This window comes from Simochromis diagramma, unplaced genomic scaffold (genome assembly GCF_900408965.1).
Source record: "Simochromis diagramma unplaced genomic scaffold, fSimDia1.1 OVJJ01000348.1, whole genome shotgun sequence".
NCBI classification, from domain to species: Eukaryota; Metazoa; Chordata; class Actinopteri; order Cichliformes; family Cichlidae; genus Simochromis; species Simochromis diagramma.
This window is the reverse complement of record NW_024386755.1, coordinates 2,354,621-2,369,161: the sequence shown is the minus strand read 5'-3', so window position 1 is coordinate 2,369,161 and position 14,541 is coordinate 2,354,621. Positions and strand designations below refer to the sequence as shown.

Genomic DNA, 14,541 nt, shown 5'->3' with positions numbered 1-14,541 from the left:
CAGCTGAACAACAGCAGCACGTTTAAGCTTGATAAGCTGTTGTTAGAATTTATTTAATATTACTTTCTACTCGAGGATCCTTTTCTACATAGCTGACGCTGGTAACTGTGCAGGGGCGGATCTAGCAAAGTTTAGCCAGGCGGGCCGATAGGGCATTAACAGGGAAAAGGGGGCACAAAGACATACTTTTCTTTCTTATTCTCATTTAAAATGTCTAGCTTTTAATAAATAATTATCTGAATCTTACACCCAAAGTTTTAATCTGATGTAAAATATATAGAAGTCCATTACTGTATATAGTAACTGTTAAGTCTAATATACCCTAGTAAGCTATAGTACTTTTTCCTTTGGGAAGGTACCATCTGTGCAGTCTCCAATTCTGTTGAAGAAAGATGTTGAATCTATTTAATTATTCTTGAAAAATAATTTATTTCTGTGCATTTTTCCCCTGCATCAAATTAAATTTGATTACATCGATTAAGCACCATGAGGTGGAGGGTGGTTCCCTATTTTTTTTTTTTTTTTTTTGCTGGGAGTTTGCAACCCTATTAGTTAGGTTGCTTAATATTTCTGCTAAGTACTCTTTAAAATACCAGAATAGGGAGGATGGAGTAGGTTTAAGTTTATTAGATTGATCAGTGTTGCTGAACTATGAAATATTTTGGGCGCAGTGTATGTTTTATATACAGGTATAACAGAATAGCTTTAGTGTTGTTATTTATTTAAACTTGAGTATAAACTTATACAAAATGCAGCAACAAATATTAAAAAAACGTTTTATTGATTAAAAAACACACTATATCGGATTCATATCGGTATCGGCAGATATCCAAATTTATGATATCGGTATCGGACATAAAGTGGTATCGTGCCATCTCTACTTTTTAGTACCAAAAATCAGTCACAAGTATTATGATTTAAGAGTAAATTGTACACAATTTATGATGAGTTTCTATTTGTTAATTTATGGGCCTTTATTGTGAGCCAAAGATGAGATAAGAATTACTTTTTTTTTTTAAAGTAACACAACAATGGGCACAGTGTTTCTGAGCATCATAAAATACAAGGTGTGTGAAGGTCTGCCTGTAGTTTAACCACCCGGTAACAGTGGACTCCTCTCAGATCAGTGTGGCCTCAGTATTGACGATATAACCCACACATACCCGAGGACACACTCACATTCTTGTGTACTGCTTTCCTGGGAGTTCATGGCCTCTAATAAAGTTAAGCCTCTTCTTATGAGTTCTCAGATCTTTTAAAAGTTCCCAACTCTTATTCTAGTTTTACTGTCTAGGTGGAAGAGAAAGAATGAGAGAGGAAGGCAAGTCTAAAGATTATTTCACACTGCTGTCTTCATTTTCCCATGAGGCCTATTTTGTATTTTGTAACCGTGTGTGTGTGACTGTGTTTTAGCCTGATTCTCTTCGCTGAGTCCGTGTTATAGTGTGTGTGTGAACACCTACGCACATATGTGTGTTTGTACGGGGTGCGAAAGCGGCTGCAGTTTAGGGTCACAGAAGGAGATCCATTACGTCACCATGGCAGCCAGCCTTAATTACAGCTAACTATAGTTGGAGCAGAGGGAGCAGAAAAGGGAGAGAGAGCGACGGAGCAATGAGTGTAATTAAAAAGTCTATTTGAAACCATGAGATTATTGCAGTGATGAGGTTTGTGTAATGGCTTGTACAATACACTGATTCATGTGTCTCATTCTGTGCATGCAAACACTGAAAATATAAGCCTGTGCTCAATACATTACCCGCTCTGTGCCGAAGAATACGTGCCAATTAATAGTACTGGCCTATTTAAAGGTAACATCATGTAAAATAATCTCTAATTGCACTATTGATCCATTTTAGACTGATTCTTTTTTACTGATCAGCAGGCTAAAATGACCCTAAATTTGAATGTTGTTTGCCATGTTTTTTGTTACAGCTGTTAAATTGGTGTAATAACCACTATCTTTGCCGTAACTGAATTGTCCTAAAGATTTCTATTCAGGATACTTTGAACATAAACATTGTCTCTTATAATCTCTATTTCTACTCACACTTCTAACTGATGGCTAATTTTTAGCTCAGAGAGCCAGTCTAGACCTATTTTCATTTAAGTACATATCTATTAAGTCGCTTTATGGTGCCTGACCCTTTCATGCTGCATCTTTATATTAAAAGCTTTTTATTACTGAAACAGGATCCGTTTCTAATTTGGTGAGAGTAATGGAAAAAGGAACAGAAAATTTGTGTTTCTAGCTAAAGAGAAATACATCTCAAACTTCTCACCAGTTAACAATATAGCCCTGAGGTTAGAGTCCCACACACCAGCACAAATCTCTGTCCTAATGAGGACACAGACGGGATCTTTCAGTTTTTATGTATTAACACATATCAAAAATAATTATAATATATTTTATTTATTGGCACATTTAACCTCCTAAGACCCGAACTCTTCCACGACATTCATTTTAAATTTCTCTTTGATATTTGGGCATATTGGGGCCCAATGAATGTAAAAACAAAGAATTACCAGATTTTTTTTTTTTTTTTACCTTATTTTTATCCACATATTAGGATATTTGTTTAAAATTTTGATAGAACAGTAGCAGTATAATGTCCTCGTAAGTGGATATCACGCCCATGTAGAGCAAAATTGAGTATTTTAGTCTAAATAACCCAAAATGTGAAATCCACATATGTGGACGCCAGGTCCTAGGAAGACCCTCAAGGTCACCTTACATTATTACAACAAAATTAAAAAAATAAGGTAAACAAAAATAAAAAGTATGTATGTACAAGTATGACAGTATAAAAGCTAAACGAAATAAAAAATGGACTAAGACAGAAAAGTGATGAAGGGTATGCAATTCTGAATACATAGGTTTTAAGATGTGATTTAAAAACAGAGTTAATAGTGCGGAGATCTGGTGGAAGTGCATTCCAAAGTTTTGGTAGTCAGTCCCATTGTAGTCAGGTGAGCAGTTGGAACAGACAGAAGGGAAGCTGAAGAAAAGGGGAGTGTACGTAGGGGTGAGTACATGTGGAGAAGGTCAGGTAAATATGGAGGCGCAAGGTTTTTAATAGGGGTGCAACGATACACAAAATTCACGGTTCGGTTCGGTTCGATACTTTGGTGTCACGGTTCGATATTTTTTCGATACAAAAAAAATGTTCATGCCTTTTTAATTTGTCATTTATTAAAATTATAAATATATATTTTAACTCAAAAGTACAGTTTTTAAATTTAACCTTAACCCTTGTGCGTGTTTTTTATTTTGACAGCGAATGCGCACCTGCGGACCACTTATGTGCAGCCCTGGTTATATAGCTCGTCATATTGCAGCCACAGAAATTATTTTGTCCATGAAACCATAAAGCTGCACTTTCTTTTTGCCTTATAGTCTGATTTGTCATAACTTCTCCGTTTTGTGGTAAGCTTTTCTTTGGCTGTCACTTCTTCACCCTGACCTGTCTTATTTGGCTCAGCAGAACTAAAATATATATATCCTGCTGCTTTTACACACGCACTCACATAAGCTCAGCGATTCTCTGCGCAATCAACCTCTCACATGTTTAAGCTTGCTGCGGGAGATTTCACTTGTCATGTTTGCATAGTAAGCTAACGATTAATAAGACGATGTCAGAGGAATTGGTGCACAAATTATCATCACTCACAGATCAGTGCTGTCGCTCTCTATACACAGTTCGCACGATTGCAAAGTGAAAGCAAAAAAACAAGCGCAAATTCAAACGCGATTTCAATATGTCACATATTGACAGTGGCTCACAGATGCCAATGACATAATTACCCAGCTACATTTCTGAAAGAATGCAAAAGCATTGACATATATTTTTCCTTCCTACAATAGCCCGACGGGCAGGGAAGAGATAGATTTTGGTAAACCGACTGAAAAAATCGCTAGCCCCGGGACGTCGGGCTAGCGATATTGCAAGCCCTGTATCTGATTGAGGAATCACTCATCTTTGGAAAAGAGAGTTTATTACAGAGAAATGTCTCTTTCCAAAATAAAAGCTATACTATCCGCTTCTTCTGGGCTATATTCTCAGCAGCATAAGGAGAATCATGTGCTAACAGCTGTCTAAATGACTCGGCTAAAGTTAGTAGCATGCTTGTTGTTTTGGTCTTTGCACTAGGATGATGTCGGCGTAAATGTGCAGTCATATTCGTTGTGTTCCCACTAGTGCTTTCAGGTTAATCTCGTTGAAATGACCTTAACGCCACAACACGGCAAATCTCCGTTAACGAGCTACCGCCGATCGCCCCGTGTGTGGGGCTAGACGGCCAACACGTTAATGAGCTAACTGCGCTAACACACTAGTTCCCACCCATGTAATTGAGCATTGCATGGCACATCCAACATACTGTTTTACTTTAGTCCATGACTCGCTTACCTTCAGGGTCATACGTCACATGAAAACCAAAATAATTCCAAACGCCAGATCTGAATGAGGGTGGGGGAGGTCCATGTGTCTTGCTAGCTTGCCCTGCGCTCTTCCTTCTGACTATGCTGTCTGTGTTGAGCGCTCAGTGGATCTGCGCTCGACAGTGCAGCCTAGGCGGAGTAGTCGAACGCAGATTCACTGAGCGCTCAACACAGACAGCATCGTCGGAAGGAAAGTTGATAAAATAAATTACAAATGTTGTATTGTTCGATACATATGCGTACCGAACCGAAAGCACTGTATCAAACGGTTCAATATCGATACGAATATTGTTGCACCCCTAGTTTTTAAGCGCTCTTAAGTAAGAAGCAGGATCTTGAAATTGACTTGGAGGTGAACTGGAAGCCAATGAAGCTGTGTTAGAACAGGTGTTATATGTTCAGAAGATCTAATTTTTCATATAATATGAGCAGCTGTATTTTGAACTAACTGCAGTTTATGGAGAGGCTTATGAGGTAGACCATAGAGAAGAGAATTGCAGTAGTCTAAACGAGATGTGACAAAAGCAGTACAAATATGGCGGTACTGTTTGGAGTGAGTGAAGGATGAAGGTGGTTAATATTACGAAGATGAAAATAAGAAGACCGAGTGATATTATTTATATATGTTGTGAAGGAAAGAGTGCTGTCGAAGATGATACCAAGACTCTTATCCTCAGGGGAAGGGGTGACAACAGCGTTATCAATGGATAATGAAAGACTTTGGTTAGAACTTTAGTCAGTTTTGATTTGGTGCCTATTAGAATAAATTCTGTTTTATTACCATAAAGTTTGAGAAAGTTATGAGTAAACCAAACCTTGATTTCACTTAAACAGTCAGAAATGGATGTGGGTGGGAAAGTAGCTGTGGGTTTGGAAGATAAATAGAGCTGGGTGTCATCTGTGTAGCAGTAAAAGTGGATATTATATGACAATGAGCCTAAACAGACTTTAAAGTTAATTACCCCAGTGATTCTACTTTAGAAACATGAACAGGTAGAAACGGAGGCTGCAGTCTAGCTGCTCATCACTGCCTTTGTTTCTTGTTGAAGTTCAGGCTCTGGCTGCTGGGCTGGGGTCTTCATGCACTCAGCTTTAACATCACTCTGCTCTTGGCTAGCTTTGAGTTAGCATGCTATCTGTGCAGATGCTACTTAAACAATTAAAATTGTTCAAATTCACAATCTCAGGTCAAGATCAAGAAAACAAAATCGGTAAAGATTATATTAGTCCAACTGTGTGACCCTTTGTAGAGACCTGTTACTTGGTTGGGAACAGCAAGTAAAAACTGTTCCCAACTGTTTCCACCACATACAGTCTCAACCATAAAATGTTGTATACCCAACTTTACATTGTATGTTAATATTTGTATTTAAATGGACATAGTTTTTTGAATTTGTTATTTATAGTAGAGTATTTTGCTTTGATTTTTCAAAATGACATGGAAACATATGCACAAGCCTACCTGTAGTTTAACAAATTACAGAATAAATGATTACAGAATTTGGAGAAAAGGTTTTGACATTTTAGCTTTAACTTACTCAAAAATGTGAACTTTTAAAATACTCACTAATTGATTTACTTACAGTCGATTAGTTTATTACTCAATTCAAGGGCTATTAAAGCACTTTAGCTCCAAATCCTCTTTCCTTTTCTTTTCGTTAGTACCTTAACCTCCTAAGACCCAGACTCTTCCACGACATTCATTTTTAATTTCTCTTTGATATTTGGGCATATTGGGGCCCGATGAATGTAAAAACAAAGAATTACCAGATTTTTTTTTTAACCTTATTTTTGTTTTTAAGAAAAATAAGAGCCACATATGAGGATATTCGTTTAAAATTTTGTTAGAACAGTAGCAGTATAATGTCCTTGTAAGTGGATATCAGTCCCATGTAGAGCAAAATTGAGTATTTTAGTCTAAATAACCCAAAATGTGATGTCCACATATGTGGACGCCAGGTCCTAGGAGGTTAATGGATTGGATAATCAAGACCTTGGGAGACTCGCACTGAAACATTTTTACCCCTCATTCACTGGGAACCTGATTCTAAGGCACTTCCCAACTTTCGTTACACAGTTCAGCTGAAACAAGCTCGTCTTGTACTCTCTGTTAAACTCCTGTTTCTGTCTGAAAGGAAAATGAAACAACCTCAACCAGCATTTAGTGTTGTACAAGCAATATTTCAGCCTCACATTCAGAGTCTCACATTTACTAGAAAACTCATGTTCGAGATAATTAATTTCTTACATAAGCAGTCAGTTTGGTGTCTAGAGTATCTCTTTTCAAATATGATGGTTGTTCCTTTTCTGGGCCTCTTTGATTTCCCAAATCAGCATTGCTCCCTGGCCAGAATGTGCACATCATCATTGTTGAGAGTCAAGAGTTGGGGCCGGAGGTGTAAGGCAAGGCAAGGCAAGGCAAGTTTATTTGTATAGCACAATTCAACAACAAGGTGATTCAAAGTGCTTTACAGAGACATTAGAAACAAGAACAAATGAAAAGCATGATTTAAAATTGATTGAAACAAGCAAATAAACTAACTAACTAATTAACAAACAAACAAACAAACAAACAAAACAGTATATAAAATCAAAACAGATAAAATCAGAACAGTAGATAAAATCAGTAGTTAAATGTAAGTTTTGAAATTTAAGCTTAAAAGTGTGGATTTGGTGCTTTATTCAAATGCAGCTGAGAACAGGTGAGTCTTCAACCTGGATTTAAATAAACTGAGTGTTTCAGCTGATCTGAGGCTTTCTGGGAGTTTGTTCCAGATATAAGGAGCATAAAAGCTGAATGCAGCTTCTCCGTGTCTGGTTCTGACTCTGGGAACTGATAAAAGACCGGATCCAGATGACCTGAGGGATCTGGAAGGTTCATACTGGGTCAGGAGGTCATTGATGTATTTTGGTCCTAAACCATTCAGAGCTTTATAGACCAGCATCAGAACTTTAAAGTCTATCCTCTGACGGACAGGCAGCCAGTGTAAAGACCTCAGAGCTGGACTGATGTGGTCCACTTTTTTGGTCTTAGTGAGGACTCGAGCAGCAGAGTTCTGAATGAGCTGTAGTTGTCTGACTGATTTTTTAGGTAGACCTGTAAAGATGCTGTTACAGTAATCAAGCCTACTAAAGATGAATGCATGGACTAGTTTTTCCAGGTCCTGTTGAGACATCAGATCTTTTATCCTTGAAATATTCTTGAGGTGATAGTAAGCTGATTTTGTTATTGTCTTAATGTGTTTTTCTAAGTTTAGGTCTGCATCCATCACTACACCCAAATTTCTCGCCTGGTTTGTGGTTTTTAGGTGTATAGATAGAAGTTCTCTGGTGACCTGTAATCGTTTTTCTTTGGCGCCAAAGACTATTACCTCAGTTTTGTTTTTGTTTAGCTGGAGAAAATTGTGGCACAACCAGTCATTGATTTCCTCAATGCATTTACCAAGAGCCTGTACAGGGCCTCGGTCTCCTGGTGACATTGTGATATATATTTGTGTGTCATCTGCATAGCTGTGGTAGTTTATTTTGTTGTTGTTTATAATCTGTGCCAGTGGGAGCATGTAGATGTTAAACAGAAGGGGTCCCAAGATGGAACCTTGGGGAACTCCACATGTGATACTTGTCTGCTCAGATGTGAAGTTGCCTATTGATACAAAGTATTTCCTGTTTTCTAAGTATGTCTTGAACCAGTTTAGTACAGTTCCTGAAAGACCTGCCCAGTTCTCCAGTCGTTTGAGTAATATGTTGTGGTCAACTGTATCAAATGCTGCACTGAGATCCAGTAAAACTAAGACTGACATTTTTCCACTGTCTGTATTCAGACATATGTCATTAAACACTTTGGTCAGAGCGGTTTCAGTGCTGTGGTTCTGTCTAAAACCTGACTGGAAGGCATCATAGCAGTTATTCTGTTTTAAGAAGTAACTGAGCTGTTGAGAAACTGCTTTTTCAATGATCTTACTTAAAAATGGGAGATTTGAGATCGGCCTGTAGTTGTTCATTTGTGTCTTGTCAAGATTGTCCTTTTTCAGTATAGGTTTGATTACAGCAGTTTTTAGTGGTTCTGGAAACACACCTGACATTAAGGAAAAGTTGACGATCTGTAACAGGTCTGACTCTAAAGTCTTTGAGACCTTTTTGAAAAAACTTGTTGGCAGGACATCTAAACAGTGTAGACAGCAGAGTTGTGGCCCGACGAGGTAGCTCTTCTGTTTTGCGCTTAACCAACAGTTGTTTGGTTTCCCCAGTGTATGATTCACAGCAATCCTGTTGGCACTGAGGGCAAGTCAGAGAGATGTGATTGTTTTGTAGCCTTAACAGACTGAATGTTTGGAAGATGCTTTTGGTGTGTGTTGTGAGTAGAGTGCAGCATGTTGGTGCTCATGATTCAATGCACCTTGGATTACCGGTCTTCAGTACAGAAGTGATCCAAATGGCCTTCATGTGTGAACTGGCGACCGTGGGAACAAGTAAGGATTTGACTCAGTGAGGATTTCTTTATTAAGACATTGAAAAGGTTCAAAAATACACTTTGTTCTAGAAATAAACTGAGTTAGAGTTAACTTTGAAGGTTGACTTAGTCAGTCTTAACTACCTCAAGTGTCAAGGATGGAAAGAGTGATCAGACAGTTTTTACTGAAGAACCGATAAATACTATGCTGGTAGTGTGGAGTATAAATGGAATTTTAATAAGACTTTTTAATCTAACATTGAGTCCAGTCAAGTAAGCGTGGATCATCGTTTTAACGATGTCCCAGGTATCAGTGCAGACTTTTATTTCCATAAGTGAGTATGACAGCCTTTTAAAACTCATCTCTGTTCAACCATCTTCCTACATCTTGCTACACTTATACATTTGCACACACACACACACACACACACAGACCTGACGATAATGCTCACACATTGTCAGTGATGACATTTCCGTTTTTGTTTCTTTCCTAATTAGCAGTCTCTCCGCTCGTCTGGTGCACCGTCGGCCAATCGGCAGAGTCCGCTCATTACCCAGGGGTTTATTTCAGGGTCTTTGTCAAATGGAGAGTGAAAGTGACAGCTCAATCTAACCTCAGCAATAAGCCTCGCATGGTCGCCTCCTCACTGCTGGTAGAGGGTTCAGCTTGGCTATCATCGAGGGGCACACCGGATGGTACTCTGAAGCTAATTGAAATGCCACCCTGTTCTTTCTTTTCATGTCTTTTCTTTCTTTATCTGCTTCTATTTTCCCTCTTAGTTCTGGATGTCTGCCTTGGCCATCACTATCCCAGTGCCCTCCGGAGCCTTCATGCCAGTATTTGTCATTGGTAAGAAGTAAATGACTACATGTGTTTGTGTGTGTAAAGGGACAGAAGAAACCTAACCCTAGGTTTAACCCTACTCTACAGGATTACGTTTGTGTAATTTAACATATTTACCAAAAAAACAAACAAAAATAAATCCTTTGAAAGTCAGTCATGTTAACGTACTATAAATTACTATATATGTTTGCCACTAATTAAATACAAATAATGTTATTGTATTTAATTTGGGCATTTATTTGGCATTATTAGTATCTTTATTTAAGCAGGAAGTGAAACTTATGAGACCAATCTAATTAGCATTCTAGACTGTCACTGGAACTGCTGCCATTCAATCTGCTATTCTAAGTCTAATTGCTACCCTGCTTTCCTGTCCAAACAAAAGATGCAACTATAACAATCATTTCAAATATCCAGCTGTCAGTTGAGGAGAGAGGCGGCAATTGTCGCTGTAGGTATATGGTACATAGGATTAGGTGATGTCTTTTGACCTCATAACTTTATATCCTCCTGACATTTGACCAGGAACACCACATCCAATTCAGGGTGGTGGTGGAGCCTTAACCCAACTGTCATAGGGTGGGAGGCAGGGTACGCGCCGGACTGGTGACCAGCCTGTTGCAGTGCTAACACAGAGTCAGGCAACCAGCTTTCTTGTTCACCACCCCTAAAGTACAGTACACGTGTACTGGTGTATAAGAAAGGCACATGTACAGTATTTTCAAAACTGTTGGGGAAAAAAATCAATCATTTTTAAATACCCTGGTGTGGCTTAATACCAACGTTACAGTTTTCGTTTTTTTAATTGGTTCATTTCCATTTAGAGAAAGGTTTTTCAAATAAGGAGTGCTTGATGCTGTCGTTCACATGAGAACCAAAGCAGTGGTGTATTGCTCATATTTGGAAACAGCGAGAAAATCATAATCAAATACAGTTATTCAACTTTCACTATAAAACTTTTTAGCATACCCAAGACGTTTGTACTTTTTGATCTAAGGATTTATGTTTTAGTGGTTGGCGTTACAGCATCTACTGGGCCACCACCAATATTGCACTTGCGAAATGGTCTCAATAATTGTGTGTCTCTGTTTCCCTGTGTAATTCAGGGGCAGCCTTTGGTCGTCTGGTTGGAGAAAGCATGGCTGCCTGGTTCCCTGATGGCATTAACACAGATGGTACCATCTACCCCATAGTGCCAGGAGGCTATGCTGTTGTGGGTAAGTTAAAGACACACACCTTTCAGCTGTCTCTCACTCTCCATCCTAATCTACATATTTTTGCTGCAATAAAAGACGTTTGCTTCTGCAATTTCTCTGTGATTCAGCCTTTGCATTATAAACCTATATACACATTTTTCTTCTTGGCTTTCTGTGAAGGTCTTTCATCTTTGATGGCAAGAGAAATAAAAGTGAATGCACAGAAATATTTCCTGTAGCAGAATTGCTCAGTTTTTCAGCTCCAAGTTAAGGCTTTAAGTTGACACTGATTAAAGGTGACACGGAATATGAACAGACTCAAGTACTCCAGACAAAATCAAATTATATTTATAAGATCCCCAGACCAGTCACGACAAAGAAACCTCCTGCAAAACAGTTTAGACACCAGCTGAAAAAAACAACAAATTTCTTCACAGTGGTGTTGTCAGATGTTCATATTCCACTAGAAAGTCTGGAAGTTGAATATCCAAGCTAATGTGCAATCCAGGAGTCCTGTTAAGAAGCAGACATTGTTTTGTTGCTTGGCAAAGGCATATTTTTGTTTTGTGTTGACTGAATAATGTACTTGAACAATATATATATGAATACAAAAAGTGTTAAAAGAACATAATTTAAGTGTTAAAAGAATATATTGATAAGAAACTGTATTGTTTCTCTGCATTTTAAGTCTGTCTGTATAGATTTCTGAGAAATGAACTACCAAACATGACACATTATCCCATGTTATAATTTATTAGACAAATGCTAGGCTGTTATTGAGCTGACCATAAACTCCTGTACACCATAGTCTTTGTTTTGAGAAAAATGTGAGGCTATGTGTTCGACAGCTAAGACTTGTTTCAAACTGGATTGGGCATCCACTGAACAGAGTCAAAGCTGAGACCTTAACCTGATTAAAATGCTGTTTGGGGACCTTAAGAGAGCTGTGCATACATGAATGCCCGCAAAAAAATAATATGACAGACTAATAGCCATGCAAAGAAGTAGTTATTGCTGCTACAGGTTGTTCTACAAGCTCCCGAACCATGAACTGTACTAAACAATGTGTAATATAAGGTTAGTGTTCATCTCAGGTTGTATTTGTACTTTTTTTTTTAAAGGTTGTATTTACTTAATTTTTAAACCTGCCAGAAACTCGATAATTTTATTAAAATTTTTATTAGTTCCAATTTTTAAACAAGGATAAATAGAAAGCTAATGGTAAATATGACAGCTGTTGCTCATCAACTTTTACTCACACTGCACACCCCTGTTTGTACTAATACACTCATTAAATCAACAATGCACTGCACTCATAGTGTCACAGCTGTGTTATTCAAATATCAAGGGAAGTTAAACACAAGGAGAGCAACTGAATTGTAAAAGTAATGTGATAGACAACAAGTTTGTTAGAATATGTGGAAAATTTTAATCAACAGCCATAATTTCCTACTACTAGTTTACTACCAATAGTTACGCATATAACGTCCAAAAAATACCCCCTCTGGACAGTGATAATAATGAGCTAGTTAATGCAAATGATTATTTTAGCTTATTAATAATGTCAAAATATTTATTTTCTTCTGTTTTTTTAGTTTTCCTGTATGGTTTATTAAACAAATGTACCTTAAACAAACAATACTGAGATCTTTACTCTCTGGTGAACAAACCATGTAATAGAGACATTATGTTTAATGACTCAGAACTTCCCTATGGCATATCTTTACTTCTGTTTGTTGTTACTCATCAGAAGCCACAAACACTGCGACAAGCTAATGTGTGATGTATCAGTCTAGATGATTTATTTGTCTGGATACACAGACGAATAGTAAAATAAGTGATAATAACCAGCAAAGGGTAATGATTGTATACACTGGATAGTGAAGCTGTACCCAGTATTTCTTTAAAGAAATGGTTGCACTACATACATTATAGATTCTTTCTGAAGTTGTGTGTCTAATGAGGTGCAGCGTTGCTACAGTTGCTACTTGTTGACAGCCGTGCTGATTATGCCAGTGTTATGGGTTGGCGGTGGCTGTTTTTCTGGGGCTGATGTTGTTGTTGTTGTGCTGCACTATAGCTGATGAGTCACCCCTTTACAGACCTGACACTCTGATGAGCCTCTTTCATCTCGCAGCGGAGCTTGCTTTAAGGAATAAGTGTTGGGATGGGCAGAGGGAGCAGTAGCATTTATCTGAGGGGCATACATGGGCTTAATTAAGTTAGGAGAAAGAACAATGAAACCTGTCTTTGTAGACTCTCTTACTCACCATCTGTTTCTCTTTTTATTTTAATGCTTTCATTCTCTGGTATTTTCCCCCCTGGTGTTCATCTCATTCTTTGGATTGGTCTCATCCATTTTCTCTGTTAGGATAAACACTCACTTTGCCCATGCTGCTGTTTCTGCTTTGATGTGGCTAGAGTATTCCTCTTTTAACTACTCTGTATTTATTTTTTTTTAAATAGATTTGCATATGTAAAATTTCCTTTTATATTGAATTATTCAAAATAGTTGATTTTTCTTTATGGACATAGGGGAGAAGGCTGTGGGGGGGGTGGGATAAATGTGTATTTAGTTGCTTGAACTGAGTCAGTATGGATGAGATAGTGTTCAATTATATTAATTTTTATTTATATAGTGCCAAATCACAGCAACAGTTGCCTCAAGGTGCTTTATATTGTAAGGTAGACCCTACAATAATACATACAGAGGAAAACCCAACAATCGTTTGACCCCCTATGAGCAAGCACTTTGGTGACAGTGGGAAGGAAAAACTCCCTTTTAACAGGAAGAAACCTCCGGCAGAACCAGGCTCAGGGAGGGGCGGGGCCATCTGCCACGACCAGTTGGGGTCGTGGAGCCAGAGATTAATAACAGATATGATTCAGTGGAAAGAGGTCTATTAACAAATAGTAAGTGAGAAAGTTGACTGAAAAAGAAATACTCAATGCATCATGGGAATCCCCCAGCAGCGTACACCTATTGCAGCATAACTAAGGGAGGATTCAGGGTCACCAGATCCAAACGATATGCTTTAGCAAAAAGCAAAGTTTTAAGCCTAATCTTAAAAGTAGAGATAGTGTCTGTCTCCTGAATCCAAACTGGAAACTGGTTCCTCAGAAGAGGGGCCTGAAAACTGAAGGCTCTGCCTCCCATTCTACTTTTAAATACTAGAGGAACAACAAGTAAGCCTGCAGTGTGAGAGCGAAGTGCTCTGTTGTTTTGTTGTTTAAGACTCTTCGAGTGAATTAACTTCCAAATCTGAAGTTTGATTTTGTAGATTAGATTAGAAATGTGTTCTATACAATGTACAGCTTCTTGTAGACAATGTAAATAATCTATCCCACTGTGCACGCTACAACACTAAGGTAAAATTATTAGAATTTTGTTTAAATGCTGTTAATGATTTCAGTTCATTTAATTCCCCTGTCAAGCTTGGATTCATGTGTAGTGCTAGAGCACATCTTGTACACCTGCTGCATTTGGACTGTTTTGTAGGAATATCGATTTAAACACTTGGAGGTTGGACATTTGAAGTTTACTTATGTACCTTGAAGTTTGCCGAGCACAAAGATCAAAGTTTTTTTTTCCTAAAATGACCAAAACTTC

The 14,541-nt window shown here is 38.0% G+C and overlaps 1 protein-coding gene across 3 annotated transcripts in view; it reads left to right on the top strand.

Annotated features, from left to right (window-relative positions):
* The window catches only part of clcn2c (chloride channel 2c), a 224,527-nt gene that overhangs the window by 166,079 nt on the left and 43,907 nt on the right, over window positions 1-14,541 (top strand). For all 3 annotated transcript variants that reach the window (XM_040025317.1, XM_040025301.1, XM_040025309.1), the window contains 2 exons: window positions 9,672-9,741; window positions 10,842-10,952. In XM_040025317.1, coding sequence (XP_039881251.1) covers window positions 9,672-9,741; window positions 10,842-10,952 — 181 coding nt within the window. The remainder of the gene's footprint in view (window positions 1-9,671; window positions 9,742-10,841; window positions 10,953-14,541) is intronic.